At 59.4% G+C, this 25,879-nt stretch overlaps 1 protein-coding gene across 1 annotated transcript; it reads right to left on the reverse strand.

Annotated features, from left to right (window-relative positions):
* Window positions 1–571: 571 nt before the first annotated feature.
* On the reverse strand, window positions 572–25,523 carry SNRNP200 (small nuclear ribonucleoprotein U5 subunit 200). The gene is made up of 45 exons (XM_057410566.1): window positions 25,422–25,523; window positions 25,102–25,265; window positions 23,788–23,959; window positions 22,654–22,846; window positions 22,380–22,435; window positions 21,752–21,850; window positions 20,849–21,001; window positions 20,294–20,393; window positions 19,974–20,110; window positions 18,929–19,012; window positions 18,559–18,732; window positions 17,489–17,626; window positions 17,210–17,365; window positions 15,741–15,911; window positions 14,930–15,123; window positions 13,613–13,736; window positions 12,625–12,774; window positions 12,390–12,500; window positions 11,778–11,909; window positions 10,845–11,033; window positions 9,711–9,908; window positions 8,876–9,028; window positions 8,706–8,786; window positions 8,437–8,520; window positions 7,645–7,751; window positions 7,394–7,512; window positions 7,028–7,182; window positions 6,530–6,719; window positions 5,647–5,820; window positions 5,128–5,288; window positions 4,719–4,946; window positions 4,276–4,467; window positions 4,017–4,195; window positions 3,741–3,892; window positions 3,446–3,554; window positions 3,181–3,289; window positions 2,859–3,048; window positions 2,301–2,465; window positions 2,003–2,124; window positions 1,768–1,911; window positions 1,492–1,668; window positions 1,243–1,403; window positions 1,065–1,146; window positions 858–950; window positions 572–750 (listed from the first exon to the last, which is right to left on the reverse strand). The coding sequence occupies exons 1-45, from the start codon at window positions 25,464–25,466 to the stop codon at window positions 607–609; spliced, it is 6,411 nt and encodes a 2,136-aa protein (XP_057266549.1). The 5' UTR covers window positions 25,467–25,523; the 3' UTR covers window positions 572–606.
* Between the last annotated feature and the right edge of the window lie 356 nt (window positions 25,524–25,879).

Here is a 25,879-nt window from a genome sequence, read left to right on the forward strand (position 1 = left end):
CCATGTCCTTCTTATGTTGGGGACCCCAGCACTGCACACAGGGCTGCAGGGGGGGCTCACAAGAGTAGAGGGGCAGGATCCCCTCCCTGAGCTGCTGCTCACGCTCTGGGGGTGCAGCCCAGCACTGGGGGGGTTCTGGGCTCAAGCGCTCACTGAAGCTGGGTCATGGGGAGCTTCTCCTCACCCAACACCCCCAAGTCCTTGAGCCTGGCACCGGGCTCCAGTCCATGTTGCCAAAGCTTCCATCTCCTTTCCATGCCGGCAGCCCCTGGGTGAGCGGCACAGGGGGGACGTGGTGGCACCACTGCCGAAGCACAGCTCCCATCCGAGCTCTGCCTTCAGCAGTCCTCACTGATCTTGTTTGAGCCTCACACCGAAGGCTCAGAGCTGGGGGCAGCCTCAGGGCCGTGCCTGCTCCCTCTTCCCAGCCCAGACCCAGCACAAAGGGCGAGGTGGGGCTCAAGGTTTATTCCAGGCTAAAACCCCACTGTACAAAGCATCATCTCCATAGAAAATGAAAGAAATCCAAGGAAAACACAGGGAAGACACACGGGGGGGTGACAAGGGGTTGGGGGGGGCACAACTTGGGGGGCTCCTCGCCCCACATCAGTCGGAGTCGCTCTCGCTCTCGGCCTCCTTCACGTCCACACTGAACTTGTACTCCTGGTCGCAGCCCATGTAGGCATCACTCATGAAATACAAGGTGTAGTTGTGGGTCCCCGTGGCCGGAGCCACGAAATCCAACTTCACCTGCACGGGGAGGAGAGGCGGTGTTGGGGTGGCCATGGGGAGAGCCCGCAGCCCCCAAAAGCGTGGGGCTGTGGCTGCCCTCAGCCCCGGCCCCATCACCCCCTCACCTTGGCTTTCTGCTGCAGCGTCAAGCGCTTGATGGAGATGAGGCTGTTGGATTTGGAGTCGCCGATCACCACCCACCAGCCCTCCTCGCGTTTCTGAGGGAGGCACAGAGTTAACGGGGTGGGGACAGCAGGGGACACCCCCATGGCTTCTGCCCCCCCCCCCCCCCCCCCCCCCCCAAGGCACCAGGGTTGGGGTTCAGCCCATACCTGTGGGAACAGGGGAGCGATGACGGGCCCCGTGACCTCCTCCTCACGCTCCAGCTGCACCAGCACCACCACAGGCCCCCCACTGCATGGACAGACCCAAGGGCCGCGGTGAGGGCGGCCCCCAGCACCAGCACAGCACCGAGGGGTCCCTCCCTGCTGCCCCCAGCCCCAGCCTCACCTCCGGATGCTCTCCTTCTCCACCACCTCGTAGGAGAGCTCGATGTTGGGGTAGCGGTTGCAGAAGCGGGCGACGTCGGCGATCTGCATGTCCGAGAGCTGCAGCAGCGCGTTGCGGTCCTCGTCCTCCATCTCCATGATGTCAAACACGCTCTCCACGCCCTGCAAGGACCGGAGGCTTTCAGCCCTGAGCTCCCCCTCCCCACCCCAGAGCAAAGGGAGGACCACGGTGCCTCCCCTCCAGCTTTACCTTGTCCGTGCAGCGCTTGATGTGCTCGGAGGTGAAGTGAGGCAGCTGCTTGAGGTAGGAATCCTTGGACCACATGGCCTGGGTCACCATCTGCGCCAGCTCCATGGCGGCCAGCGCGGGGCTGAGCCACCCATTGCTGGAGAGCACATCCACACAGGCCTGGATCAGCCGGATGGCCTGGGAAAGAAGGGATGGGGACGGGTCAAGGAGGTGGTGATGCCGCAGCGGGTGACACGGGGAAGGGGGGGACACACGGACGTGGGATCCCCGTTGTACCTTGCTGAGGATCTCCTCGGTGTCCGACTGCAGCTCGGCGCTCAGCTGCATGCGTGACAAGTGAGCCTGCAGCAGCAGGTTGGTCTTGATGTGGGGATCGTTGAACTTGGGGTTGGGCAGTTTGTGGGGAACCTTTTGGGCCAGCTACAGGGAGGAACGAGGAAGCTGTCAGTGGGGACCAGCACCCTGGGCTCTCCCTGCCCCAGCGCCCGGGCCCCCGGTGCTGGCACTTCACCTGCCGCAGCAAGTTGTCCTCATGGTGCCGGATGGGGATGTTCTCGTACTCGGCAGCGCTGGAGATGATCTCAATGAGCCCTCGCACCTTGGTCTTGGCGTTGAGGGACATGCTGAAGAGCTCTGGGGAAGCCAGGCAGGGAGAGGGGTAAGGGAAAGCAGAGAGCATCAAACCCTCTGGTGTAAAGGGTGCCTCCAAGGCAAGCTTCGCGCACCCAGCCACGCACGCAGCACCTTCTCCCCATCGCCCGTGGCACAGGGAGCGATGCAGATGGTCCCTGCCCCTCAGGAGCCCTCACCGATGGTGGTGTAGTTGATGTAGTAGTAGGCAGCGATCATCCCCAGGTTCAGAGGGGCCACGTCCATCTCGTCCTCGATGCTGATGCACTTGGACTGCTCCAGGTCGCTGAGGGTCTGTTCCACCAGCTCCGAGAGGTGATCCGAGAGGTGCCTGTGGGACACACCTGGGGGTGCAGCAGCGTCGGGATGGGGATCAGAAACAGCCCAGGATGGAGAGAAACCGCTCGAGGGAAAGCAGAGCCCAGAGGCCAGGATCCTCCAACCCCATATCATGGAATCACAGAGTGGTTTGTGCTGGAAAGGACCTTAAAGCTCCTCCAGCTCCAACCCCTGCCATGGGCAGGGACACCTTCCACTGGAGCACCTTGCTTCAAGCCCCTGTGTCCACCCTGGCCTTGAACACTCCATGAGCTCCATGTCCCTCTTGTGGTGCTGCCCCACATGAACGCACTGGGGTGGGTCTCAGCCTGTGTTTGTGTGTGGGACGTCCCCAACATAGGGTCAGGTTTTGGTGGCCCTGATGGAACACGAACGCCGGTGCAGAGCCCTCTGCTCACCCTGCAGGTTGTAGTAGTTGGGGTTCTGCGTCATCCTGCGGTACAGGAAGGTCCAGGTGAGATAATCCACTGCATCCTGCTTGTTTTCAATGGTCTTGGTGACAATCTCGGCGTTGAAGTGGTCATGCATGCAGTGGTCCAAGTGGGACTCCACGGGCAGGGGCTCATAGAGGAACTTCTTGAAGAAATCCTGCATTGGGGCAGGAGCAGAGGGAACTGGTGAAGAACCCCCAGGCAGCAGAGCTCCGGGGTTATCCATCAGCCTGCGAGGAGCAATCCCTGCCCCAAGCAGGTGATGGATGCCCACAGGCCAGGAACTCACCTTCTTGGAGCCCTGGCACATGATGACACAACGGCCCTCGTCGTCCTGCAGCGGGCGGTTCGCGTGTCCCACCATCTGCAGCACGTCATAGATGGGGTAATCCACGTACCTGCGACACGGGGAGCGTTAATGCAGCTCCACGGAAGGCTGCCACCACCACAGCCATTCCCAGCCTAAGCCTGGATGAGGATGGAGCCCTTTGGGATGCAGGGGGGGGGTCACGCTCAGCAGGGTGGACGCAGGGGGAAACCTCAGGAGCACTCACGCATGGATCTTGCCGTTGTAGTACTGCGTGTCCATGATGATGACGAGGTGAGCAGCGATGTTCATGCCCCAGCAGAGGCTGCGGGAGGCCACCATGACCTGCACTGCACCTGAAGAGCAGGGGGGAGAGCGCTCAGAGCGATGCTGGGGGGGGGGGCCAGGAACCAGAGGGGTTCAGTGCTCGAGCAGATGGGTCTCAGGAAGGATCCCCCCCCATCCCAAGCTGCTGCTTCTGCCCTGGGGGGGGCTCTGGGCTCCCATGCACACTGTGCTGTGTCCCCATCCACCCCCCTCACCAGAGCTGAAGAGCTGCTCCACCACGCGCCGCTCCACGGCCGTCAGCCCCTCGTGCAGGTAGCCCACGCCGTTCACCAGCGTCTCCTTCAGGGTGTTGTCATTCAGCTTGTCCAGGTAGGACACCAGATCCTTCTCTGCGCAGTGCAGGAACCTGCCCGAGACGGGGGAGCAGAGACACCCCTGCCAGGCCCTGCAAGCCCCTTGCCCCAAGGCCATTGCCCCTCAGCCCAACAAACAGCCCCAGAACCCTTCCTCAGAGGCCCCAGCACCGCTACCTTTGCCTCTGGATGTCCGAGGCGCACGTGGTGAGGATGTTGATGGCCGTGAGCCGCGTCTGCTTGCGCGACGGCACGAAGACGATGACGGGCTTCTTGGGCGAGTGCTTCATGATGGCGTGGTACACGGGCTTGGCCATGGAGAGCAGGCGCGTCTGCGTGTGGCTGATGTTGAAGCCCTGCAGGAGGGGAGGAAGCGGTGACACCCTGCGCGTCAGCCAGCAGCAGGGGAAGGAAGAGGACGGTGCCCAAAGCCTACCTGAATGTGCAGCTCGAGGGGCACGGGGCGCACGTTGGGGTGGAAGTTGAAGGTGGACGTGGCGCTGCAGCCCAGCCAGTGGGCCACGTCCTTGGCGTTGGAGAGGGAGGAGCTGAGGGCCACGATGCGGATGGGCCGTTCGATTTGGGACGAGATGTAGCGCATGCGGGAGCAGATGACCTCCAGCACCGGCTGCAGGAGGGGCAGGAGGGGACCGCTGAGTTCTCCGCACCGTGCTCGCCTTCTGCATGAGCTCTGGCCACTTCTCAGCCATGGATACCCCAGGGCTGAGCTTCCCCAAGGATCCAGCCCTCCTTTCCCTCCCTTGGGGGAATCCCGGCTGGAAAAGCTGACCTCAAACCAGGTAACGGGAGGGAGCAACCACCCACTGCCCGGCCCCACACCATGAGGAGCATCCCTGGCTCCTCCCCTCGCAGGCTCACCCCGTTTTCGCCCCCGATGAGGTGCACTTCGTCCACGATGAAGAGGTTGACGTTCTGCACATTCTTGCGCTGCTTCCAGCGTCGGGAGAGGATGTCCCACTTCTCAGGGGTGCTGATGATGATGTTCCCTTTGCCCAGCAGCTTCAGGTCCGTGCTGGTCTCCCCCGTCAGCAAAACCACCTTCTTGTTGAGGCGCTCCTGGAACTTCTCGTACCAGTCCAAGAAGACCTGCCGAGGGTGAGGGGTGGTGGTGACAGAACAAATCCTACCACATCCCTACCACATCCCTTCAGAGAGGCCACCGCTAAAGGGAAGAGCCTGGAGTCACCCCGAGGGATGCGACAGCAAAGAAGGGATGAGGAAAGGGAAAAGAGGGGACGAGGACGGGGATGTGGGGCACCAGACTCACCTGCTCCGCCAGAGCCTCCATGGGGGTGATGTACACGCAGCGTCCCTCCGAGTTCTGGAGCAGCATCCTCAGGATGGCAAACTCGGCACAGATGGTTTTCCCACTCCCCGTGGGAGCCCCCACAAAGACGTTGTCGTCGCTGTTATAGACAGTGTTGAACACTGGGGACGGGCAGAAAACACAACGGGAGCAGGTGAGCACAACCTCCATGGATTCCTGTCAGAGCTCGGGAAAGAGGCAGGGAAAAGGCAGCCTGGAGCCAGCCTGCACGAGGAGGAGCTACAGGAAGGGCTGGGTAAGAGCTCAGCCCAGGATCCATTGAGCTAAAGAGGCTCTAGGCTGGCAGGGCAGCTCCTAAGTGTGAACTCTCCACCCTGGCTAAGCCCAAGCAGAGACACATGGAGAGGGCATGGCTCCATCCCTGCATCCAACCCCTTCAGAGACGGGGAGCAAGGCGCTGAGAGGGCCAGGGGTGGCTGAGATGCAGCCTGGAGGAAGGGGAGCAGGGGTAAAACTCACCCTGGGTCTGGATGGGGTTGAAGAAAGGGAACTTGTCCTGGTAGAGGCTCTCGAAGGCGCTGTTCCGCAGAGCGGACACGGGCAGGGGCTGCAGGTCCAGCAGCTCGGTGGGAGGAGGATACTTCTCCGGGAGGATCAGGTGCCGGAAGGAAACGGGCAGCTGGGTCTCACAGGCTGTCAGACATGGAGAGGATCTGTCAGCTCTGACAGCAGCACAGGGCTTTCATCATGGAGTCAGCAGAGAATCCCAGCCTGGTTTGGCCTGGAAGGGACCTTAAAGCTCCTCCAGTTCCAACACCTTCCACTGGAGCAGCTTGCTCCAACCTGGCCTTGAGCACTGCCAGGGATGGGGCAGCCACAGCTTCTCTGGGCACCCTGTGCCAGCGCCTCAGCACCCTCACAGGGAAGAGCTTCTGCCTAAGAGCTCATCTCAGTCTCCCCTCTGGCAGGTTCAAGCCATTCCCCTTGGCCTGTCCCTCCATCCCTTGTCCCAAGCCCCTCTCCAGCTTTCCTGCAGCCCCTTCAGGCACTGGAGCTGCTCTCAGGTCTCCCCTTCAGGAGCCTTCTCTTCTCCAGGCTGCCCCAGCCCAGCTCTCTCAGCCTGGCTCCAGAGCAGAGCTGCTCCAGCCCTCGCAGCATCTCCATGGCCTCCTCTGCACTCGCTCCAGCAGCTCCACGTCCCTCTTGTGCTGCTGCCCCAGAGCTGGATCAGGGATGCAGGGGGGGTCTCCCCAGAGCCCAGCAGAGGGGCAGGATCCCCAGCCCTGCTCTCACTTGGCTCTCAGTCATCTTCACCCCACCAGGAGGGTCCTGCACCGCCCCCCCCAGGCCCCAGCAGAGCCCCTGTGTGTGTGCCCAGGCTGCTGCTGCAGCAGGAACTCACAGAGCCAGCGGTCGGACACCACACGGATGAAGTACTGAGGGGGCAGCGGCTCGAAGACGGGCACGAAGAAGGTGACGAGATGCTCGTCCTGCGCGTACTTGGCCTTGAGCAGGAAGTACTCGTGGTGCAGGATCACTTCGCTGTCCACATCCTCCACCAGGATCCAGAAAGCCTCGGACGAGCCATGCACCTGAGCAAGGGCAGCCGTTACCTTCACAGCAGAGCCTTGTTTCCCCCCTTCCACACCCCCAGGAGCTGGAAGGACACCAGTGAATCCCCCACCCTGGCTAAGCCCAGGCAGAGAAACGTGGACAGGGCAGCTTCAGCTGGGCCCCATCCCGACATCCAACCCCTTCACACAGGAGGAGGTTGGTACAGGGGAGACACCGTTTGCTACACCACCTCCTCCCACAAGGTGAAGAAACCCCACAAGAGCAGGGCCCAGAGGGGGCCCCCCACAAGCGCCCTCTTTCCCAGCATGGTATTCACTGAGCTCACCTTTTCATCCCACTGGAAGTCGGGAGTTATGGTGAGCTCCACTTTGAGCGTGGAGCGGGTAATGGGCTGCAAGTGGACCGAGAGCTCCAGCTTTGGGAACAGGTGAACGTACTTGTGGATGGTTTTGCCCATCTTGGGCATTCGGATCAGCTCCCCTGCGAAGAGGAAGGTGCTGCCAGCAGGACACAGGGACAACGGGGGGGCCACCGTCCCAAACTGGGATGCAGGAAGGAACCAGGGCAAAGCTTCTGCCCTCCTGAGCCTGCACCAGGACCCTCGCCAGGAACAAGGCCTCCAGTGGCTGGGTCAAAACGCAGCAGAGGAGGGCAGGGGCAGGGCACAGCTCTCCCTGCTGGGCCTCGGTACCTATTTCGTTGTGGTTCAGGTCATAGAGGCGCTCGAAGGGGAACGTCTTCTTCTCGATTTTCTTCACCACTTCATCGGGCAGCTTCTTGAACTGGCGCAGAGGACACATGGACTGCCACCTGCAATCACAGCCCGTGCCTTCAGAGCACGCTCGGCACGCTGCCCGACCCGGCATCCCAACAGGGATCCCTCCCCAAGGCAGGCTCCGCTGGGGAAGCTCCTGCAGTTTCCAGCCCCAAGGGGGCACTCACATGCGTTTGTCGATCATCTTGCAGAGGTTGAGGGTCTTGTCGGTGAGCTGGGCCCAGCCCCGGTTCAGGACGATCTCGAAGATGGCCCTCATGAGCCGCCCCGCAGACTGGGGACAGAGCAACCCTCAGAGCCCAGCCCAGCCCCAAGCAGGTCCCCCCTCCCTGCCTGTCTGCCCCCATAGCTCCATGGGATAATGGAAGTGTGGGATGGAAGGAACCAGCTCCAACCCCTGCCACGGGCAGGGACCCCTTCCATAGAGCAGCTTGCTCCAACCTGGCCTTGAACACTGCCAGGGATGGGGCAGCCACAGCTTCTCTGGGCACCCTGGGCCAGCGCCTCAGCACCCTCACAGGGAAGAGCTTCTGCCCAAGAGCTCGTCTCTGGCAGGTTAAAGCCATTCCCCTTGGCCTGTCCCAACAAGCCCTTGGCCAAAGTCTTTCCCTATCTTTCCTCTAAGTGCCCTCTATGAACTGAATTACAGGTCCCCCATCCCAAACTCCCACAGGAGGAGCAATTCCATGATTCCCAGCCTGGGGAACGTGGCCTTGTGGGAGATTCCTAAGGCTACACTGCAGTGCTCTCGAGCAGGATTATTCTGATGCCAAACTGGAGGCCCCAGTGAAGATCCAACCTCCACCCTGGCAGGGGTGAGACCTCACCACTCACAGCTCTGGTTACTTCCAAAGCCATCTCTTGAGCACAGACTGCACCTCTGAGGTGTAACCGGTTGAGGCAGGGCTGGGCTGCACACACCTAAATGGGAAGAGGCCCCAGCAGGTTTCCTCCCTCACCTGGGTTACGTACACCATGTCTGCCATGAGAGCAAACCCTTCCAGCTTCAGCTGGGAGATGAAGGCCTGGAGGAGCACGTTGATCTGCAGAGGAAGATGAGAGGTTCTCAGTGCCCACTGCACCAGTGCCTGATCCCTGTGGGATCACATGGTGATCCCTGTGACACATGGTGGGACAGAGGGGATCAGCAGGGATCAGGGCCCCACGCTGCAGGCCAGTGTGCTCAACCAGAGGCAAGAAGTCCCCCTGAGGTGGAAGCAGGGCTCACCTTGGCACTGGGCTCCTCTATGCTCTCCTTCACCGGGATGGGAACTCGCTCCAGCAGCTTCTGAAGCTCCAGCTTCTCCTCCTGCAGGACACCAAGGGTGGGAGAAGTGAGAACGGGGCTCGCAGGGCTCCTTCCTTCCCCTGCAGCCCCCGGGCTGCCCGGCTCCGTACCTCCCTCACGGTGATGTTCCTGAACTCAGAGGACAAGGAGAACACCCGAAAGAGCTCGATTTCACTGAGGGTGGGTTTCAGGAGCTGGTTGTAGGTTTGCATGGTCTCGTTGGTGATGTAGTAGTGGCTGGCGATGCGGCCCAGCTCCGTCACCTGCCAGAGGACAACAAGAGCCACAGTGAAGCAGCAGAAAGGCACTGACTGATGGCACTGGGGTAAGATCTTCCCAAGATCCCATCTCAGTCTCCCCTCGGGCAGGTTAAAGCCATTCCCCTTGGCCTGTCCCTACATCCCTTGTCCCAAGCCCCTCTCCAGCTTTCCTGCAGCCCCTTCAGGCACTGGAGCTGCTCTCAGGTCTCCCCTTCAGGAGCCTTCTCTTCTCCAGGCTGCCCCAGCCCAGCTCTCTCAGCCTGGCTCCAGAGCAGAGCTGCTCCAGCCCTTGCAGCAGCTCCCTGGCCTCCTCTGCACTCACTCCAGCAGCTCCAGGTCCCTCTGGTGCTGCTGCCCCAGCTCTGGATCAGGATTGCAGGCGGTGGGGTCTCCCCAGAGCCCAGCAGAGGGGCAGGATCCCCTCCCTGAGCTGCTGCTCACGCTCTGGGGGTGCAGCCCACACCATGGAGCTTATCCTTGAGACACAGCAGCAAAGCTGAGGCTCAGGTTTTACACCAGCTCCTCTCTATGCACCCAAAGGGCTCCCAGGACCCACAGCCGTGCCCAGCTCCGAGTGACGCAGCGATCCCTGGGATCCACGTTTAAGCAGTGGGATGCCTCTCGCCCCCTTCCCCGCACCCAGGGGCTGCTCCCATCAGAGCCCCAGTCCCAGCTCCTCTCTCACCTGGAAGTTCCCTGTCTTCTTGTCGTACTTGACCAGGTTGTTCTTGTCCAGCATGAGCGCTGCCGTGTGCACCAGGTCCAGGCGGCGCTGGTCCAGCAGCGGATCCCCCTTCAGGTCATCGTGGGAGATGCCATAGAGCGTGGGGGAGCGCAGCATCCGGATGTACAGGTAGGTGTATCCCAGCCAATTCACTGCATCCTGAGGGAACAACAATGTGCCCTTAACAGCTGATGGGCCTCAGCATGCAGGGACAACGCTCCGGCTTGGATCCCAGTGCTCCAAGCACACAGGAGGCTGTGCCCAGCCAATCCTGCTGGCTCAACATTCAACCAGAGCTTGGAAGCCCAGCAGTGCCACAGACACCTTGTGTCCAGCACCAGGGAAAGATTAAGGGATTAAAAAATCATAGAATCCCAGCCTGGTCTGGGCTGAAGGGATCTTAAAGCTCCTCCAGCTCCAACCCCTGCCACGGGCAGGGACCCCTTCCACTGGAGCAGCTTGCTCCAAGCCCCTGTGTCCAACCTGGCCTTGAGCACTGCCAGGGATGGGGCAGCCACAGCTTCTCTGGGCACCCTGTGCCAGCGCCTCAGCACCCTCACAGGGAAGAGCTTCTGCCTAAGAGCTCAGCTCAGTCTCCCCTCTGGCAGGTTCAAGCCATTCCCCTTGGCCTGTCCCTCCATCCCTTGTCCCAAGCCCCTCTCCAGCTTTCCTGCAGCCCCTTCAGGCACTGGAGCTGCTCTCAGGTCTCCCCTTCAGGAGCCTTCTCTTCTCCAGGCTGCCCCAGCCCAGCTCTCTCAGCCTGGCTCCAGAGCAGAGCTGCTCCAGCCCTTGCAGCAGCTCCGTGGCCTCCTCTGCACTCATTCCAGCAGCTCCATGTCCCTCATGCAGACTCTCCCCCAGTGTCCTCCAAGTGGAGAATTCCACCTGCTAGGAGTTACAGACAGATCCACCCCTCCCAGCCTGGCAATCCTTGCTGTCCTTTCAGATCTCTCCAAGCTTTGCTCCCCAGGCACCAAAGGCTGCAGGTTTCTTTGCTCCCACACCTTTCCCTAACACTGCTCATCCTCTCACCCCTGCAATTCCCATGTGCACAAGGAGCACACATCCATGGGCAAAGCAAACATTCCCTCTCACCTTCGCGTTCTGGACGTTGCCCAGCACAGTCTCTGCATTCAGCATGTCCGGGAGCTTCGACACCATCTGGCTCTCAATGGGGAGCTGCTGGTTGAGCAGGGACAGGTAATACTGCAGCTCACCATGGGATGTGATGAGGATCCCCTCTCCTTTGGTGTCATACTGAGGCCTCCCAGCACGGCCCAGCATCTGAAATGGGAAGGGGAAGTCAGCAAAACAGCAAAGCTTTTACCTTGGGATTTTTCCTCACTGCTGTGTCCTGGGCTTCACTGCTCAGTCTGCTGCTAATTCCTGATGAAATACACATAGAATCCCAGCCTGGTTTGGGATGGAAAGGAGCTTAAAGCTCATCCAGGTCCAACCCCTGCCAAGGGCAGGGACCCCTTCCACTGGAGCAGCTTGCTCCAAGCCCCTGTGTCCAACCTGGCCTTGAGCACTGCCAGGGATGGGGCAGCCACAGCTTCTCTGGGCACCCTGTGCCAGCGCCTCAGCACCCTCTTATAAATCACTTCTTCCTTATCTCCAACCTGAACTCCCCCTGTTTCAGTCTGAACCCATCACCCCTTGTCCTATCCCTACAGTCCCTGATGAAGAGCCCCTCTCCAGCATCCCTGTAGCCCCCTTCAGGCACTGGAAGCTGCTCTGAGGTCTCCACACAGCTTCTCTTCTCCACCCCCCAATTTTCTTTGGGATACAGAATTATCCCAGATGTGTCTGAGCAAAATACTGGGAGAGTAATCATTGCCCTCTTCTAGTGATCTGCTTCTGCTCTGCCCTCCCAGGGCTGAGCCCAGAGCAGCACATTCAGGCTGGCAACAGGAGCAGGGAGCAACTACCCTGAGAAAACACAAAAGCAGAGCTTGGCTGTGCCTCAGTGGGAAGAGCAAATCCCTGCCCCGGGTCCTGGCAGCCCCTCTGTGACCAGGACCTCACCTGCAGGATGTCCAGAGCCCCCAGCTCGGTCCAGCGCCCCTTCTCAGGGCTGTAGACCTGCGTCCCCTTGATGATGACAGTATGAGCAGGGAGGTTCACCCCCCAGGCCAGCGTGGCTGTGGAGACCAGCACCTGCAGGAGCAAAACACCCATCAGAGCCAGAGAGAAGCCAATTCCTAGGGGGAAAAAGGGATCTAAAAATGCAGGGCCTGATATTAGAGACACACACTAAAGGGACCAAGGCTGTGACTGTCCCAGCAGCTCAGCAGAGGAAGATGAGGTAAAGCAGCAAGAGCTTTCCCAGCTCCCTGCATGACCCTCACAAAATCCTTTGGTAAGGCAGCCAGGACACTGCTTCCCAAAGCAGTTGTTTTCCCAACCACAGAGGAAGCAGCTTGCTCTGGGACAGGCCTCTGCCTTCAAACACCCAGCAAGGGCCAGGGGGGATGTTCTTGCCCTCTCTGCTCCCAGCCTGCTTCCATCAGGCTCTGGCTCCACAGGAGTGGGATGGGGGGGCTGGATCCTCTTGCTTTTACCCAAAGGGCTATGGGACAACATGGCTCAAAGTGTTTCCCTTGGGAAGTGCCAACCAAAGGAGCAACTCCTGCTCACCTGGATGTGCTTGTCAGCAAAGAGATCCTCCACCAGCGTCCGGTCCACCCGCGTCATCCCCGCGTGGTGAATGGCAAAGCCGTAAGGAAGGAGATCCTTCAGCTCCAGGTTCTGCAGCACAAACACAACCAGCTCCACGTTGGAGAAGCAACAGGAGGGAGTGTAGATCCCACAGGAAAAGCTGTGAAACCACACCGAAGTGGCAGCGTTTTTGTGTGTGAAGAGCCCTGGTTACCTTGCACTGCTCGGCCTCGGTCCTCAGCACCTCGGTGGAGGCTGAGCCCTCCCTCAAGAAGAGGCCCAGGGTATCTTTCTCCAGACACATGTCCCTGATGGCCCGGGCGGTCTTCCCGGTCTCCTTCCTGGAGTGAACGAACACCAGGACCTGTTAAACAAGCAGATGGTGCCATTGCTGAGGTGGGAATCACCAGAGCTGCAGCTCCAAAGATGCTTGAGCCAACCTGCTCCTGGGGTTCAGGGTGGGAAGGGATCTAGAACCAGTGCAGATGCCCTGGGCACCATGCACCGAGCTCCTGGTGCGATGGGGTATCACCACAAAAGCTCCATCAGCCCAAAAAGGGGAGGTCATCCCTCGATCAGACACCTGGCACAGGGAGAAAAGCCCTGCTCCTTCCTCTCTTGGTTACCATCAACCACCAGAACCCACCCTCTTCTCCACTGCAGCATTGGGAGAGTCTCACAACAACAGCCAGGATCCAGGGTTGTGTCGGGAACAATCCCAGCCTGGATTGGGTTGGAAGGACCTTAAAACTCATCCAGCTCCAACCCCTGCCACGGGCAGGGACCCCTTCCACTGGAGCAGCTTGCTCCAAGCCCCTGTGTCCAACCTGGCCTTGAGCACTGCCAGGGATGGGGCAGCCACAGCTTCTCTGGGCACCCTGTGCCAGCGCCTCAGCACCCTCACAGGGAAGAGCTTCTGCCTAAGAGCTCATCTCAGTCTCCCCTCTGGCAGGTTCAAGCCATTCCCCTTGGCCTGTCCCTACATCCCTTGTCCCAAGCCCCTCTCCAGCTTTCCTGCAGCCCCTTCAGGCACTGGAGCTGCTCTAAGGTCTCCCCTTCAGGAGCTTTCTCTTCTCCAGGCTGCTCCACCAGTCCCCAAAGCCTGTGTTTGTGCTTGGAATTGCTCCAGCCCAGGGGCAGGACCTTGCCCTTGGCCTTGTGGAGCTCCCTGATGTTCCCACTAAACAACACAAGTGTCAGACCTGGTTCTTCCCTGCGTGCTCCATGATCTTCTCATAGACGATCTCGTTCATGATCTGGAAGCGTTTGATGGCTTTCTTCTCTGTGATGCCCACATAGGTCTGCTCCAGGGGCACTGGCCGGAAGCTGGAAGGAAGAAAGAACAAGTCCATACAGGGCAGAAGGATGGGGTAACCCTGACACAAAGGCTCTGCCAAAGACATCCTGTATCTTGTGCTCCCAAGTTCTATTTGCTTCCTCTGGGCCTCGATTTACTTGGAGAGATGATGGTTCCAGTTCTGCCCAGTCAGGAGGGAACAGTAACATGTACCCCCATTTCCTGGAATCCATTTGCTTTGCATACACTCAGGAAGCAAAAGCGGAGGTTTGCGGATGGCCATGATCCTATTTTGTGCTTCCTTCAACCAGCTCCTGCAGCACACAGGTACAGCAGAGCTCATCTCTGCTGAGAACTGAATAGGAGCCAGCCTGAGTGCGTGCTGCAGCCCAGAACCCCCCCCAGTGCTGGGCTGCACCCCCAGAGCGTGAGCAGCAGCTCAGGGAGGGGATCCTGCCCCTCTGCTGCGCTCTGGGGAGACCCCCCCTGCAGCCCTGTGTGCAGTGCTGGGGTCCCCAGCATCAGGACATGGAGCTGGTGGAGCAAGTCCAGAGGAGTCCATGGAGATGCTCAGGGACTGGAGCAGCTCCTGTATGGAGCCAGGCTGAGAACATTGGGGCTGGAGAAGAGAAGCTGCGTGGAGACCTCAGAGCAGCTTCCAGTGTGTGAAGGGGGCTGCAAGGATGCAGGAGAGGGGCTCTTCATCAGGGACTGTAGGGATGGGACAAGGGGTGATGGGTTCAAACTGAAACAGGGGGAGTTCAGGTTGGAGATAAGGCAGAAGTGATTTATGTGAGGGTGCTGAGGCGCTGGCACAGAGAAGCTGTGGCTGCCCCATCCCTGGCAGTGTTCAAGGCCAGGTTGGACACAGGGGCTTGGAGCAAGCTGCTCCAGTGGAAGGGGTCCCTGCCCGTGGCAGGGGTTGGACCTGGATGATGTTAATGTCCTTCCCAACCCAACCCATTCCCTGATTCTATCATCTGCCTTCTCCAAAGTGTCTTTGTGCAAGTACAACAACGCAGGAACCCTGGCACACCCTTTGAGGCTGGATTTAACTGCTCCAGTCCTACACACGCATTTAGCAGCACATGCAAGAGCCAAATGCACGTTGAGAGAAGGCTGAAAGTCTGATGAGAGCCTGGAGGGACCTGACAGCTGCCTGCCACAGGAGGCAGAACATCCCCAGCTCTGCATAAAGCTCTCTCCTAGACTGGCACTGTACCTGTTATCAAAATAGAAGAGGCCTTTGGCCGGGTCCACGCGCAGGAAGGTCGCCACGTCCTCGTAGTTGGGCAGGGTGGCACTCAGCCCCACCAGCCTCACGTCCTCCTGGGTCATCTCGATGTTGCGGATGGCTCTGGCCACCAGTGACTCCAGGACGGGTCCTCGGTCGTCATGCAGGAGGTGAATCTCATCCTGAAGAGGAGGAGCAGCGTTACCCCCACTCCAACCGGCCCCATTTAACACGTTTGGGGGTTAGGTTCTCAGTGGACCTGCTTGTGTAGAGGCTCACCCTACAGCTCATGCGTTGGAGTCATGGAATCAACCAGCTCATCCATCCAACCATGGCCCAGCACTGCCAAGGCCACCACTGACCCATGGCACTGAGGGTGTGTGAGCAGGGACGGTGACTGCAGCCCTGCCCTGGGCAGCCTGTTCCAATGCCTGAGCACCCTCTGGGGAAGGAATTGATCCTAATCTTTATCTAAACCTGCCCTGGTGCAGCTTGAGGCCGTTTCCTCTTGTCCCATCCCTTGTTCCTTGGGAGAAGAGACCAACCCCACCTCCCTACAACCTCCTTCCAGGTAGCTGCAGAGAGCAATAAGCTTTAGTGGTGGCCTTGGCAGTCCTGGGGTGAAGGCTGGACTTGGATGCCCTTAAAGGTCTCTTCCACCCTGTTTGATTCCATGATTCCCCGATTCAAAGCCCAAGTCTCCCCGTACCCAAGCACCAGGGGCATCTTTAACCTCCAACACACGGTTGGGACCTGTACCAGCCCCGCGGTGCCCACCCTCACCCCTCTCTGTGCTCACCAGGATGACCAGCCGCACGAGCTGGGTGTAGGTGCGCTCGCCGCCCTTGCGGGTGATGATGTCCCACTTCTCTGGGGTGCAGACGATGATCTGTGTGGCGCTGATTTCCTCCTTGCACAGCTGGTGGTCCCCCGTCAGCTCGGCCACGTTGATGCCGTAGGTCGCCAGGCGCTAGGAGGAAGCCCGGAGGCTGTTACCTTGGATCAATGTGTTCCCTACGGCACGGGAGCCCCGGGATGCTCCCAGACAGCTTCAGCCTCATCCCAGTGAAGCACTGGAAGAGCCCCATGGGTTTCACAGCCCACGCTGACATCTAGAAGCCATATGGACCAGCACACAGAGCCTGGGGAGCACAGGCTGCACCGGAACTAAAGACAGCCCAAAGCCATCCTCTCCCAACAAGCTCCTGCCTGAGCTTAGCTCCTTCTGGAAGAACAAGGTGAGGAGCCACCACAATCGAGCTCATCCTCCCCAGTCTTCAGCTCAGGCAGGGCAGGACCAACCCTCTCCATACCTTCCCCAAGCTGCCCACCACTTCCAAACCATTCCTTACCTTCCCCAGCTGCCCACACCACCTCCAAACCATTCCAAGCTGCCCACCACCTCCAAACCATTCCTTACCTTCCTTAAGCTGCCCACCACCTCCAAACCATTCCAAGCTGCCCACCACTTCCAAACCATTCCTTACCTTCCTTAAGCTGCCCACCACCTCCAAACCATTCATTACCCTCCCCAAGCTGCCCACCACCTCCAAACCATTCATTACCCTCCCCAAGCTGCCCACCACTTCCAAACCATTCCTTACCCTCCCCAAGCTGCCCACCACCTCCAAACCATTCCTTACCTTCCCCAAGCTGCCCACCACGTCCAAACCATTCCTTACCTTCCCCAAGCTACCCACCACGTCCAAACCATTCCTTACCTTCCCCAAGCTGCCCACCACCTCCAAACCATTCCTTACATTCCCCAAGCTGCCCACCACTTCCAAACCATTCCTTACCTTCCCCAAGCTACCCACCACCTCCAAAACCATTCCTTACCTTCCCCAAGCTGCCCACCACGTCCAAACCATTCCTTACCTTCCCCAAGCTACCCACCACCTCCAAACCATTCCTTACCTTCCCCAAGCTACCCACCACCTCCAAACCATTCATTACCTTCCCCAAGCTGCCCACCACGTCCAAACCATTCCTTACCTTCCCCAAGCTACCCACCACCTCCAAACCATTCCTTACCTTCCCCAAGCTGCCCACCACGTCCAAACCATTCCTTACCTTCCCCAAGCTACCCACCACCTCCAAACCATTCCTTACCTTCCCCAAGCTGCCCACCACGTCCAAACCATTCCTTACCTTCCCCAAGCTACCCACCACCTCCAAACCATTCCTTACCTTCCCCAAGCTGCCCACCACGTCCAAACCATTCCTTACCTTCCCCAAGCTACCCACCACCTCCAAACCATTCCTCACCTTCCCAAAGCTGCCCACCATCTCCTGCACCAAGGACCTCATGGGTGCGATGTAGATGATCTTGAAGTCATCCACGTTGATGGTGCCGTCGATGTTGATGTGCTTCCCGATCTCCCGCAGCATGCACATCAGCGCCACGTTCGTCTTTCCAGCCCCCTTGGAACACAACCACAGCCAGAGCCATGAAACCCCCCTTGTCCCCAGTGAAGGATGACCCAGAGCAGGCCTCTGCCACCGAGCTGGCTCATCCTTTGGGATCCCATCGTGCCGGGTCCGTACCGTGGGTGCGCACAGCAGGAGGTTCTCATCCGACTCCAGGGCAGCGCGGTAGAGCTTGCTCTGAATCCGGTTGAGGGTTTTGAAGCCCTCGAAGCCAGCCTGGGCGTACTTGGGCAGCTTCTCCACAGACACCAGTTGCTGGGAAGGGAAACCGTGGAGCTCAGCACCTTTGTTCCAGCACCTTACAGGTGGCAGGGAACAGGGGAGAGCCTGGAGACACCTGGGCAGCAGCACAGTGGCGTTGTCTCTTGATCCCAGCCTGGTTTGGGTTGAAGGGGGCTTAAAGCTCCTCCAGCTCCAACCCCTGCCACGGGCAGGGACCCCTTCCACTGGAGCAGCTTGCTCCAAGCCCCTGTGTCCAACCTGGCCTTGAGCACTGCCAGGGATGGGGCAGCCACAGCTTCTCTGGGCACCCTGTGCCAGCGTCTCAGCACCCTCACAGCAAAGAGCTTCTGCCTAAGAGCTCATCTCAGTCTCCCCTCGGGCAGGTTAAAGCCATTCCCCTTGGCCTGGCCCTACAGGCCCTTGCCCAAAGCCCCTCTCCAGCTTTCCTGCAGCCCCTTTAGGCACTGGAGCTGCTCTAGGGTCTCTCCTCAAGGAGCCTTCTCTTCTCAATCTGTCCCTAGGTCCCTGAGCCCTTCCCCATCACCCCTGTGTTCCAGGCCTTGCACCAGCTCCGGTGCCCTTCTCTGCCCCCCCTCCAGCCCCTCAATGTCTCTCTTGTAGTGAGGGGCCCAGAGCTGAACACAGGATTTGAGGTGCAGCCTCACCAGTGCCCAGTGCAGGGGCACAATCCCTGCCCTGGCCCTGCTGCCGCACTGGTGCTGCTCCAGGCCAGGATGCTGGGGGCTGCCTGGGCACAAGCTGCTCGTGCTCAGCTCCATCACTCAGCACCCCCAGCCCCTTTCCCATCAGCAGTTTCCTGCCACAATTCCTCAAGCCTGGAGCGTTGCAGGGGCTGTTGTGGCCTAAGTGCAGGCCCTGGCCCTTTGCCTGTTGAACCTCAGCATCAGTCCCCTCATCACCCAGCACTCCTCGTGCTAACACAGGGGAAGAAGCAGGGCACCCACCTCTTCGGAGCCGAAGGGCTTTGGCTTCAGGGCAGGGACGTGCACCTCCTCGTAGCCCTTGCGCTGCCGGCGGAAGGAGCCGTCGGGGAGCTGGCACCTCTTGTTGGCCATGAAGTGACTCCCTTGGGCAAACACCAGATCCTCCAAGTCCAGCACCTGCCGGGGAGCCAGCGCCTGGAAAGGGACAAGGATCAAAGAGCCCATCCTGGCATCTTCAGCCCGGGACCAAAGGAAAAGCAACTGCATCCAAAGGGCAGGTGCCTCTCGAGCACATCAGGGGCTTGCCCTTGGTCCCTCCCTGCCCACATCACTTCAAGTGCTCTTTTGGCACTTCCTGGGGGGGATTTTGGGGGGTTTCCAAGGGTTTTACCTCTCCTCCTTGGTCCAGATCCATGGTCTCCAGGTCAGTGTCCATCCGGGACTGACGGACACGCTCCCGCCGAGAGCGTTCCTCCTGCGTGAGCAGAGGAGGAGTCAGCCCTGGGGAGGAGCAGCTGGAGACCCCCATGGCCTCACACAACCACAGTGTCCCTGTATGGGTGTTCCCCTGGCCCAAACTGATCAGTTTTGGCACTAGAAACCACAGTCCCCAAGGGCAGGCCAGGAGAGCTGATGAAGGGAACATGAGCAGATGAGGTTGTTTCTCTGGGCACCCTGTGCCAGCGCCTCAGCACCCTCACAGGGAAGAGCTTCTGCCTAAGAGCTCATCTCAGTCTCCCCTCTGGCAGGTTAAAGCCATTCCCCTTGGCCTGTCCCTACATCCCTTGTCCCAAGCCCCTCTCCAGCTTTCCTGCAGCCCCTTCAGGCACTGGAGCTGCTCTCAGGTCTCCCCTTCAGGAGCCTTCTCTTCCCCAGGCTGCCCCAGCCCAGCTCTCTCAGCCTGGCTCCAGAGCAGAGCTGCTCCAGCCCTTGCAGCATCTTTGTGGCCTCCTCTGGCCTCACTCCAACAGCTCCAGGTCCCTCTGGTGCTGCTACCCCAGAGCTGAACACCTTGGATGTCATTGAGCTTCTTTTAACCCAACACCCCCAAGTCCTTCTCCTCAGGTGGCTCCATCCAGCCTCCCCCAGGCTGTGCCTGTGCTGGGGCAGGGCCCTGCACTTCTGTTCCGTTGAGCCTCACCTCGAAGATGCCCAGGGGGAGGCAGTGCTGGTACAACACAGCCACCACCTGCAGGAGCACGTGAAGCCTGCAGCTATGGGCAGTTTTGGGAAAGCAGCCATCTGAGTGACTCAGACCCCACACATCTCCCCCTCAGCTGAGCCTCAGCATCACCCAAGCAACGTTTCCTACGGGGCTGAGGTTCCAGTGTTGAGTCAGGGGCTCCTCGATCACACACTGCAAACCCCACCCCAGCGATGGCATCAAGGCTCCCCAATCCCTCCTCTCGCCCTTCACGAGGCCCCCTCTTCCTTACCCGGATGAGATCCTCCTTCTCTGTCTCGTGCAGCTGATACAAGAACTTGGACAGCTCAGGATCTGCTTCCATCTTCCCCATTATCCTTTCTTTCTCTGCTTCGCTTTGGGCACTGGCCAGCAAAGTGCAGTAGAGGACTGAAGGAGGGAAATAAAGGGATGGAGAAGGTTGGTGGGGTGGGTTAATGGTTGAACCAAAAGGAGGGGGCAAAGGACAAGGCCCAGGCTTCATAAAGCACCACCGAGGGCAGTTTAAAAGCTTCAGGTTGTGCTGGAATCACCTCAGAAGAGGAGGCGAGCAACAAGGTTAAAGCCACTCACTCATCATCCGGTGCTGCCGCAGGACCTTGATGAAGTCGAAGGTGTTGAAGCCCAGGAGCAGCACGAGCTGGTTCTCACATTCCCGGTCATCACTGGCAGTCTGGGAGGAGGAGAAAGGAGGAACCATGAGCTCTGTGCCCCACACACAGCCAGAACCCTGCTGCCCAAGAAACTGCACTCGGGGAGCTCCACAGCAGCTACGCCCTGCGAGGTGCCCGATCCAGCTGCAGGTGACATCCCCATCCTCTCCAGCTCTCTATCCCAGCTCACATGAGCATCAGCACCACAACCAGCAGGGAAATGGACCCAAGCTATGATGATCTCCCAGCAAACAGTGACAAAACCCCGACCCCTTCCCCTTGGAGGGAGATTTCTGGGATTGAAGACCGGTGCCACCCAGCCCAGCACCCATCTATCTCTGTGCAAACACCGCTCATCCACAGCTGCATTTCCTTCCAAAGAGCATAAGGAACGAGGTGTGGGGGCCAATTCCTGCTTCCAGGCAGAGCAGTATTCCAAGAGCACCACAGCCATGTGGAGCAGGGAGCCACTGACCTTCAGGATCTCCAGGACTTCATCTGCCTTCTTCTGGGAAACGATGGCATCATCATAGAAGCGGCTCAGCTGCCGCTGGAGCCAAAAGGCGTCGATGTCTCGTGGGTGCAGATCCTTCTTCTTGGAGCTCATCAGCTCCCCCGATGCCACCAGCTTAAAGGAAATCCCACAAAAACGTTATATTCCAGGGAGAGGGAAGCAGGAGCATGGACCCTGTGCTCCAGGGGAGTGTGTGGGGCTGTTCCCTGCCTGGGGTGAGGAGCAGAGAACCAGCAGATGCAACTGTGCAGCTGCCAGAGCCATGAATCCTGGGATGGTTTGGGTTGGAAGGGACCTTAAAGCTCACCCAGCTCCAACCCCTGCCACAGGCAGGGACCCCTTCCACTGGAGCAGCTTGCTCCAAGCCCCTGTGTCCAACCTGGCCTTGAACACTGCCAGGGATGGGGCAGCCACAGCTTCTCTGGGCACCCTGTGCCAGCGCCTCAGCACCCTCACAGGGAAGAGCTTGTGCCTAAGAGCTCATCTCAGTCTCCCCTCTGGCAGGTTCAAGCCATTCCCCTTGGCCTGTCCCTACATCCCTTGTCCCAAGCCCCTCTCCAGCTTTCCTGCAGCCCCTTCAGGCACTGGAGCTGCTCTCAGGTCTCCCCTTCAGGAGCCTTCTCTTCTCCAGGCTGCCCCAGCCCAGCTCTCTCAGCCTGGCTCCAGAGCAGAGCTGCTCCAGCCCTCGCAGCATCTCCATGGCCTCCTCTGGCCTTGCTCCAACAGCTCCAGGTCCTTCCTGTGCTGCTGCCCCAGAGCTGGATCAGGGCTGCAGCAGAGCTCAGCTTCAAGGCTCCCATTTGCATCCCTGCCCCTGCTCCAGACAGCCCCAAACCACATCTCCCGTGTTCCTCAGGGACTCACATTGGCCGAGAGGGTGCAGCGCACGACGGCCTCGTCCCCCTCCATGTCATCGTCGGACGCCTCGTCCCGCACTTCACCGTAAATGTCCTCATCACCTTCCTGTTGGCAGGAGAGCGCCAGGAAGACGCTTTTACAAACCTCTCAGAAGCTTTTCCTTGCTAAAGATGAACGATTTGCCAGCTAATTCCCAAGGGAAAGCTGCCTCCCGCTTTCCCCAGGAGCAAAGGTAAGCACCATGGGAGATGAGTTCTCCTCCCCAGAGAGCTTTGCCAGCAACTCCTCCAACCACCTCCCATTTATCTCTCATCATTCACTCAGCCTCTTCCAAGAAACAATCCCAGGAGCGTTCCTAGGAAACGCTTCCAGCTCCTCCTTCCCCCCCCCCCAGCTGTCACGTTTCACCCCCCCACATCTAAAGATCACCATCTGGTTCCCATCATCCTGCATCACGACAAGCCTGGGATTAGGAGGATCATCTACAGACCCTCCCCGAGGAAGCTAACATAACCCAGCGTGAGCCAATGCCCACTTCCCAGAGGGACTGGGGGTCCACAGTCCCTGTGGAGCAGCTCGGATCAAAGGGACAAGGCAGAGACCCCATTGCCAGCCGCAGCCCCTCATCTCCTACCTCCTCATCGGACTCAAACTGCACGTTCACCCCGTAGGTCTCATCGATGTTGTCATCTGCAAGGAGAGGGGAGCGCGTTCAGCAGGGAATGTGGGAATGATGGGCACAGGTTATGGATCCACGTGCCCATCCATGCCTCAGTGCATCAAAAAGAGGAACAGAACCTGCTCATGTGGCTTGGAAACTGCCCCGGTTCTGGTGCCTCTGAGTGCAAACACGACCCCGGAGCAGCAGCAACCCCGCTTCCCGCTCCATTCCCGCAGCCATCCCATACCCATGTTCTGGATTTCCTTGTCTCCGCCGTAGTCGGTGATCTTCTTGCCCAGGTTCACCAGGACGTGGTAGCGGGTGTCATCGGTCTGGCCCAGCAGCAGATCCACCTCCTTCCTCCGCTCCTTGTCTCGCAGCTTCTCGTTCTTCAGCACGGCCAGCACCTCGTCGGCAGCTCCACACAGGATGTCCCGCGGCTGGGGAGGAACCACACGGATACAACACCTGAGAGGTGACCCCATGGAGCTCAACAAGGCCAAGGCACAGGTTGGGTGGAGAAGTGATTGAGAGCAGCCTGAGAAGAACTTGGGGGTGTTGGGTGAGGAGAAAATGAACATGAGCCGGCTTCAGTGAGCGCTTGAGCCCAGAACCACCCCAGTGCTGGGCTGCACCCCCAGAGCGTGAGCAGCAGCTCAGGGAGGGGATCCTGCCCCTCTACTCTTGTGAGCCCCCCCTGCAGCCCTGTGTGCAGTGCTGGGGTCCCCAACATGAGGACATGGAGCTGGTGGAGCAAGTCCAGAGGAGGCCATGAGGATGCTCAGGGGCTGGAGCAGCTCCCGTATGGAGCCAGGCTGAGAACATTGGGGCTGGAGAAGAGAAGCTGCGTGGAGACCTCAGAGCAGCTTCCAGTGTCTGAAGGGGGCCATAAGGATACTGGAGAGGGGCTCTTCATCAGGGACTGTAGGGATAGGACAAGGGGTGATGGGTTCAAACTGAAACGGGGAGTTCAGGTTGGAGATAAGGAAGAAGTGATTTATGTGAGGGTGCTGAGGCGCTGGCACAGGGTGCCCAGAGAAGCTGTGGCTGCCCCATCCCTGGCAGTGCTCAAGGCCAGGTTGGACACAGGGGCTTGGAGCAAGCTGCTCCGGTGGAAGGTGTCCCTTCCCGTGGCAGGGGTTGGAGCTGGATGAGCTATAAGGTCCTTTCCAACCCAAACTATTCTTTGATTCTATGAAATACGGAATCCTGTTGGTCCCTCTCATTTCTGAACCCCCATGGCAACTTCCAAAACCACCGTCACAAAGCATCCAAGCCCAAAATCCAGCACTGATGAAGCCAAGCCACCCCATGGGATGACAGAGAAAGACACACAGCTCCCAAGAGCTTCATCTCTGTCTGAATCCATTCCCATCCTCACCTGGTCACCAAGAGCCGCCTGAATGAAGCTCAGCAGCACCTCGTAGGTCTCCCGGGTCTCCTTGGTTTTGGGTTTGTAGATGATTCCCACCATCTCATCAATGCCTTCAGACAGCAGCGTGTAACCCTTCATCTTGTTGATGTCGTGCCTGTCCTCGTCACGCTTCCTTCGCCTGGGGACAGGGGCAGGGAGGGGAATCGTCACCCCAAGCACATCCGGGCTCTTTTAGTTCATCAATAAAGGAGAAATCCGGCTCTTTCAACGTTCACTTCCATTATAACTTCCCAACATGGATATCCAATGAAGACAGCAGCTTCCAGCTCGGTGGGCTCTGTGCTCCCACTACATCGTTCCCACTACAAAACCCTCCGAAACCTCTACAATTCGAGGTTTGGTTTAGTACCCAACCAAAGCTGTGTTAGGAATATCACATCCATTGCAATACCAAATCCACTGCAATGCCGCATCCATTCCAACGCCGCATCCATTGCAATGCCACATCCATTCCCATGCCACATCCCTTGCAATGCCACATCGACTGCAATGCCACATCCATTGCAATACCACATCCCTTGCAATTTCCTCATGTATTCCCATGCCACATCCACTCCAGTGCCACAACCATTGCAATGCCACATCCACTCCAGTGCCACAACCATTGCAATGCCACATCCATTCCTGTGCCACATCCATTGCAATGCCACATCCACTCCAATGCCACATCCACTCCAATGCCACATCCACTCCAATGCCACATCCAGTGCAGTGCCACATCCATTGTAACCCCACATCCATTGTATCACCGCATCCATTCCCACCCCCCGTCCATTCCCACCCCCCGTCCATTCCCACCCCCCGTCCATTCCCACCCCCCCGTCCATTCCCACCCCACGTCCATTCCACCCCCACGTCCATTCCACCCCCACATCCATTCCACCCCCACGTCCATTCCAACCCCACGTCCATTCCCACCCCACGTCCATTCCAACCCCACATCCATTGTGTCACCGCATCCATTCCCACCCCCCGTCCATTCCCAACCCCACGTCCATTCCCACCCCACGTCCATTCCACCCCCACGTCCATTCCACCCCCACGTCCATTCCAACCCCACGTCCATTCCCACCCCACGTCCATTCCCACCCCACGTCCATTCCCACCCCACGTCCATTCCACCCCCACGTCCATTCCACCCCCACGTCCATTCCAACCCCACGTCCATTCCACCCCCACGTCCATTCCCACCCCCCGTCCATTCCCACCCCACGTCCATTCCCACCCCACATCCATCGCCCTCCCCCCGCTCCCCCTCACTTTGCCCGCCGCTCCTCCTGCATCTGGGGCTTGGTCCTCTGCGCCTTGTCCCCCATGCGGGTCCCCTCCAGTTTGCCCACCAGGGACAGCACCTCCCCCGTGGGCTCATCCCGCCGCGTCCGGTCGATCAGCGAGCGGTCGGCTTGGAGCACGAGGTTGGAGTTCTGCGACGGGAGAGGGAAAGCGGTGACCGGGACCGGGACCGGGACCGGGACCGGGACCGGAGGGGGTGTGGGCACACACGGAGCCGGTTCCAGCCCATCAAACCCATTTGTGCTTTAATTAAAGGGGAAGGGAGCAGGACCCCGCTCCGCACTCACCGCCTTGTACTCGTACTGCAGGCTGCGGGCCGTGACGTCCGCCATGGCGGCACCGGGAGCAGGCCGCGCCGCCGCTCACCGCAACTTCCGGTTTAGGCGGAAGTGGGACGCGGATGGAGCGCTTCCGGGACGGAGGGAACTACAGCTCCCAGCATGCACTTGGAGAGGCGTCGCTTGGCACATGTCACCGTGCTGTTGGCATCGGGGCTGTCCCGGAGCGGTGAACCCAAGCCGTTAGCAACGGGATCCGGAGCTTTCAGCTCCCTGCAACCCAACCCGTTCCATGGATCCATGGTCGTTACCGGTGCAGCTCCCACCCGCACCACGTCTGCCCTGCGCGGCCCCATCCCGCTGTTTATTGCGTGCTCGAACGGATCCCCTTGGCACAACGGGGCCCGCCTTGAACCGACCTGACCTGACCCGACCCTCCGAGCCGAGCCGAGCCGAGCCGAGCCGAG

Source organism: Pezoporus wallicus, unplaced genomic scaffold (assembly GCF_028554395.1).
Source record: "Pezoporus wallicus isolate ANWC-B61680 ecotype Strahan unplaced genomic scaffold, APGP_CSIRO_Pwel_v1 contig_14277, whole genome shotgun sequence".
NCBI lineage: Eukaryota > Metazoa > Chordata > Aves > Psittaciformes > Psittacidae > Pezoporus > Pezoporus wallicus.